At 53.8% G+C, this 5911-nt stretch overlaps 1 protein-coding gene across 1 annotated transcript; it reads right to left on the reverse strand.

The window, feature by feature from the left end:
• Positions 1-478: 478 nt before the first annotated feature.
• Positions 479-2968, reverse strand: MYLPF (myosin light chain, phosphorylatable, fast skeletal muscle). The gene is made up of 7 exons (XM_019805431.2): positions 2872-2968; positions 2122-2217; positions 1797-1872; positions 1495-1599; positions 1310-1388; positions 764-812; positions 479-675 (listed from the first exon to the last, which is right to left on the reverse strand). Exons 1-7 carry the CDS (start codon positions 2872-2874, stop codon positions 571-573), a joined length of 513 nt encoding a protein of 170 aa, XP_019660990.1. The 5' UTR covers positions 2875-2968; the 3' UTR covers positions 479-570.
• Positions 2969-5911: the final 2943 nt, after the last annotated feature.

A 5911-nucleotide genomic window follows, 5' to 3' on the forward strand; every position in this document is an offset into this window, starting at 1 on the left:
TCCCCCCGCCGCTCTTCACCCAAGTTGTGACTTCAATAAAAACAGTTCCAGAGCTCCTAGGTGGCTCAGTCGGTTACAGTGTGGGACTCTTGATTTCGGCGCGGGTCACGATCTCAGGGTTTGGGATCTAGCGGCCTTGGGCTGCCTGCTCAGCGGGGAGTCCGCTAGAGAATTTCTCTCTCTCCCCTTCCCTCTGTCCCTCTCCTTACTCGCGCGCTCTCTCAAATAAATAAATGGGTAAATCTTAAATAATAATAATAATAATAATAATAATAAACAGTTTCCCTAAGGGCACGCGAGTCTTCCTTTCCCAGCGGGAATAAGTGGGGGGTGTAGCGGGTGGAACGGAACCGCCCCACCCAGACCTTCGGTCATTAATTACTCATTCATTTGTTGGGCGCTGGCTTCGTGCCAGGCAGTGCTTCGGCCCGCTTCCCACCTAAGTCCCCTCCCACAAACGCACTGAAGGTGCCACCGCTAAGAAACAAAGACCAGTTTAGTTTTATTAGAGTCGGGTTGGGGGTCGGACTGGCAGCAAGGCGTTGGCCAGCAGAGGCCTAAGAGGGTCCCTTACTCCTGGTCCTTGGCGTCGCCATGCGTGATGACGTAGCAGATGTTCTTGTAGTCTACGTTGCCTCCCACGTCAGGGGGGAAGGCTGCCCACATGTTCCTTATCTGGGGAAAGATTCAGGGGCGTCTCCTACAGGTTCGGTATGCTCCCCTGCCCCCTCCCTCTGCTTCTCCCAGACCTTCCCCCGCTCACCTCTTCCTGGGAGAAGCGGTCACACTGCGTGGTAAGCAGCTCCTCCAGGCTGGAGAGAGGTGACATATGGGGAGTTGAGATTGGGCTTCGTGGTTCCTTTCCACTCCCTCCCACCTCATCCTGGTTGCCATTCCTAGTATCAACTTGAAAACCGAAGTCACTCTAGATCCCTCACTGGTCTCCCAAACAGTCTGGCCTCCCCGCTTTTGCTCTTCCCCTCCCATATGTGCTGCGAAAATGTAATCCTATTGCCCATTTCCACAGTCCCAATTTTTCCCTTATCCCCTCCCTTATACCTAAGCTTTGGTAAGAATTTAAGGAGGCTTGGGGACCAGGGTTAAGTCGGTTAATCGGCCGCCTTGGGCCCAAGTCATGATCCCGGGGTCCTGGGATTGAGCCCAGCGTCGGGCTCCCTGTTCAGTGGGGAGGCTGCTTCTCCCTTTCCTTCTGCCTCCCCAAAATAAAATCTTAAAAAAACCCAAAACTTAAAAAAAGAAGAATTTAAGGAGGCTTTCTGCATGTGAGCAGCTGGAGAGGGTCACTTACAACTGCTTCTTGATGGTGCCCTTCCCCTCAGGGTCCAGGACCTTGAAGGCTCCAGTGATCACGTCCTCAGGGTCGGCACCTGGAGGATCAGAAGGCCCGTGAAGCTGAAGGATCCCTGAAGGGTCTGTCCCTGAAAGGTCTGGGGAAGGGCAGCTGGGGGCTTAGACCCAAGACACTTCATTCACCTTTGAGCTTCTCTCCAAACATGGTCAGGAAGACGGTGAAGTTGATGGGACCACTGGCTTCCTTCATCATGGCATCTAGCTCCTCATTCTTCACATTGAGGCGCCCTAGAGTAGGGTGGGGGAAGCTGGAGTGGGGTCCTGTGGCCAAGGGTGGATCCTTCCCATAAATTCAGATCCTCCCACCCATTTGTCGTCGGGGTGGACTGAGGCCCAGGGTGGAGCCGACAGGGCTGAAACCCAAGGCTTCTGAATTCCCGGTACTCTGCAGCCTTGAATCTTTATGGGTGGGATAAGGGGCTCACCCATGGCTGCGAAGGTGTCCCGTAGATCTTCCTTGTCGATAATGCCATCACGGTTCTGGTCAATGACGGTGAAGGCCTGTGGAAGGCAGGGCCAGGGAGGGGTTGGGTCCCCCATGGCCAGGCTTCATCATCCCTACGCCAGCAGATCAGATTCTGGCCCCCGGCCAGCTGTTCTCTTGCATGCCAAATGGGGAGGGGAGCAAGGAGTTCTAAGCCCTTCCCCTCCCCCCAAACAGGTGCACATTCCAGGGAGGGGGTGTTGGGGGGAGGGGCGGCAGGGGGGTGCCTTTGGTCAGTCTTTAGTCTCCCTTCTCCCCTTACTCACCTCCTTGAACTCCTGGATCTGAGTCTGGTCAAACATGGAGAAGACATTGGAGCTTCCGCCCTCTGCCACTGCCCTTCTCTTGGCCTTCTTGGGTGCCTGGGGGGAGGGAGGAGGAGGGATGGGCAAAGGGGTCCATGGGCCAATCCCTCCTCCACTCTGGAGGCAATGGATTAGATTCAGGGTTTTTTGAGTCATTTTTCTAAAGCAACTCTTCTGGTTCTAGGCTTTTCCCTCCTTATAACCTCTTTGCGGGGGGGCGGGGCTTGCTTTGGTTGCATCCCCAAATTTCTATCCTCCATCCTTCCCAACAAGTGGGACTCCTCAACAAGTCCCTTTCTCAGTGCCCAGAGCTTGCCTCCTCTGAGTCCCAGACTTGCAGTGGGACCCTGATCTACTCATTCACCCTGTCTGAACCTCTGCTTTCTCATTTATAGAATGGGAGTTGGAATCCTTGCCTGGCTGGTCCCAGAGGGTTTTAGGAGGAGGGAGTGCAGGGAGGTATGGAGCATGATTTGAGAGGGATGGGTCTCCTGCGAGTGGAGAGTCTGGGCAGATGATCCTTGGTTGGGTCATTTAGGCCATCGTTCTGTACGTTCTGTACGTTCTGTACGCTCCTCATTAGCAATGCCATGAAAAGGAGGATTCATCTGTTTACTCTTACTGGACTGGGAATCAGCTACTTTCTTTTAAAAAGTGAGGCTGCTTTGAGGTCTGAGGGATCTGGGTAGGGGCTGGGGGATTCCCACTCACCATGTCTGCAGTCTCCTGGGGGCAAGGCAGTGGCTCTGGCTGGAAAGGAGCAGAGTCAGCCTGTGGCGGTCCCTCTGGGGTTATATAGTCCTGCCCCAGGGAGCCCTCAACATACCAGGGTAACCTTAGCCCTGTGGGTGCCCACCCCAGATACCAAAATAGCCCGGCTCAGGGCCTCTCCTTTCTTGGAGGGCCAGCAGCAGCTGGAGCCCAGGGAGGGAGGAGGGAGTGGGTCTTGGGATGCATGTCTCACTAGGACCTGGGCAGGAAGGGATGTTCTCTTTCGCGAAAGGGGGTTCAAATGTGCCAGAGTTCAGAGAGGACCCAAACAGAGGCATAGTACTGGGGAAAAAATTAACCAGGCCCCTGTACCCCTGAGTGGGGTGGGTCCAGATTTAGTCATTTATTTAAAACACATCCCTTATTTTGAAATTAACATTTTTATGTTTCTATTTATTTGTATTTTTTTAAAAAGATTTTTTTATTTTTAAGTAATCTCTACACCCAACATGGGGCTCAAACTTACAGCCCAGAAATCAAGAACTGCAGGCTCTTCCAACTGAGCCAGCCAGGCGCCCCTCCAAATTTAAAGCCAGTAAAATGATTGAGCACTTAAGTATGCCAGGCCCTGGGCTATGCTTCCTGGGTGCCCCTTGGCAAGCACAGTCCCCCACTCCTATTGGGAAGTTCACAGTCAAGTGTATGAATGTGTGTGGGGTGGTGGCAGAGTTGAAAGGGAGACAGACAGCTGTCTAGGGAGGCTGAAGAATCAAGAAGGTCTTCTGCATTCCCTTTGGTGGGGGCAGGGAGGAGGTTTCAAGAAAAGATGCCAAGCATGGAATGACCAGGTAGAAAGAGGCTAGACAGCCTGGAGCAGAAAGCCTGCTCTGTGGTCTTGGGCTTTGTGCTTCAACTCCCTGGGACTTGTCTTCCCCATCCCACAAAACCTGTGGATATGAACACTATTTGGAAACAGTTTAGTGAAATATAATCATTACAATTAATATTTATGCCTTGCCTTGGTGGACTTACAGCTTAGCTGGGGAGACAAGAATAAAGGCAGAAAATGACATAACAGCTGATCAAGAGTGCAAAAGTAGAGGGCATAGCAGCCCTGCGTGGGAGTATGGAGATGACTTTATGAAGGCCAGGAGAAGTGAGTCAGGTGAAAGTGGAGGGGCAGGCATACTATTCAGAGAGCACAGATGGACAAAGTCCTGGAGAAGTGAAAAATCGGGTTGCCAGAATGGTGAAGGGGCTGGAGCAGAGGGTGCAGGCCGGAGAGCAGAGATTGGAGGGACTTCCAATCTTGGTATCAAAGCACCAAGAGGGACGCTAGTGGGTCACCTCCTCCCAGGTGCCTGGGATGGCGCCAGTGGCTCCTTTTTCCATGCTGGGCAAGAACCAGCTTGGCTGACTGTGTGATTTTGAGGTACCCTCTCCTGGGGAAATAGTGGCTGAGGAAGCCCCAGGAGGCCAAGGTTGGCAAGGACACCCATCTCCTCCTTCTCTTGCTCCCTCTAGGACCCAGTGTCCTGAGGAAGGTGCCTCCTCCCTTTGCCCTCCTTCAGCCTCATGCCAAAGCCTCTAAGACATTTTCTTTTCTGGGCACTGGGGCCCAGCCACCTGTTGTCTCTAAGAAGAGAGAAGGAACCACCCTAAACTTAGCAGCTGCCCTTGGCCTCCTACACTGGCCCCTCCCTGCCTCAATCGACAGCTGCATCACCTTATACGGTTACCGTGGGGGTCTAGGCCCAGGGAGGAGCCCACTTAATCCTGGGTTCTGGGAGGGGAGAAAAACTCCAAAGAGGGGAAGGGGGAAAGTGCTCAGGTAGCTTGGGTCAAATGGAAAGCGGGGAAATCGAGGAGAAGGAGCTGTAGCTCTAACTCGGACACAGGATCTGGGTCTGAGCTGGGAGCGAGTAGCCTAAGAGAACTCAGAAGCCAAGGAGGACCTGGGACATTGGGAGCTAGGCCTGACTGAAACTTCAGGGTGGTGGACTGTGTATGGAAGTTGGGGGGCCTCTAACCCTGAGGCCCAAAGGGATGGGGGTCAGAGAGAGGAGGGACTCCTAAAATCAGGGCTTTGTGTTTGTGATCTATGGTAGCCTGGGGGCTCATGAGATTGGGGTCTGCTTTCTCAGCAGAAAATGAGGAGTACAGAGAGGTGTGGCAGTGATGGGAGAGGAGTTGATGGGACAGGTCCCGGGTCCCCCAAAGAATAAGAACACAGATATGGGAGTTCATGCTACTGGAAATTCATGGTTTGGGGTCTAGGATACCCACTAGAATGGGGGAGGCACTCAGGGGATGAGAAATTAGAGCCTGGATTCTGGGGAGGAGCTGGGATATATAGAGGGGAGAAGGGCTGAGGAAAGGGACTTAGGGCTTGGGATTCCCATCGGAAAGGGAAGATCCAGGGAGATGGGTCCCTTAGATGATTTGGGGGCTCTGGTTATAGTCTTCTGGGCTTTGGGTGTTGAGGTTGGTTGCGGGCTGAGATGAAAATTAGAGACAGAGTGGAGGTTGAGAGTACTTGATCAGGGCACTGGATCTGTGATGGGGTCTCAGAGACCACCCGAGTGAGGCGGCTCTGGATGGAGAATGGGAGACCAGGGGGCGCTTCGCTGGTTTAGTCGGTAGCGCATGCGGCTATCCATCTCAGGGTCGTGAGTTCAAGCCCCACCTTGGCTGTGGAGCCTACTTAAGGTCGGGGAGAGAGAATGGCAGCCCAAAAAGGACTCAAGCAAAGCAGCGCGGCGCTCTTATTGGCTAAGGGCTGCTCTAATGTCCCTGGCCCCCGCCCCCTCTCGGCGCTGTCCCCAACTGTCACCCCCTCCTGCGCTTGTCTCCGGTTGTCACCGATATCCCTGGGCTGGCACCGCCTAGGGGCAGCTCCCCTACCCTTTGGATGCTTCCATTGGCTGATACAGCCGTCTATCTTCCTTCCCTGGTGCTAAAATGAGGGAACACGTTCATTGGCTCAGGATGCAAATTAATAGCCAATCTGGCCCGCCCCCCCCCCCCCCCCCCCCCCCCC

Source organism: Ailuropoda melanoleuca, chromosome 10, assembly GCF_002007445.2.
Source record: "Ailuropoda melanoleuca isolate Jingjing chromosome 10, ASM200744v2, whole genome shotgun sequence".
In the NCBI taxonomy this organism is placed as follows: Eukaryota; Metazoa; Chordata; class Mammalia; order Carnivora; family Ursidae; genus Ailuropoda; species Ailuropoda melanoleuca.

Coding starts and splice junctions, on each gene's coding strand:
- MYLPF (XM_019805431.2), bottom strand. Junction 813..1,309: donor GGCACCATCAAGAAGCAGTT/GTAAGTGACCCT, acceptor ACCTCTCTCCAG/CCTGGAGGAGCTGCTTACCA. Junction 676..763: donor ACCGCTTCTCCCAGGAAGAG/GTGAGCGGGGGA, acceptor ATCTTTCCCCAG/ATAAGGAACATGTGGGCAGC.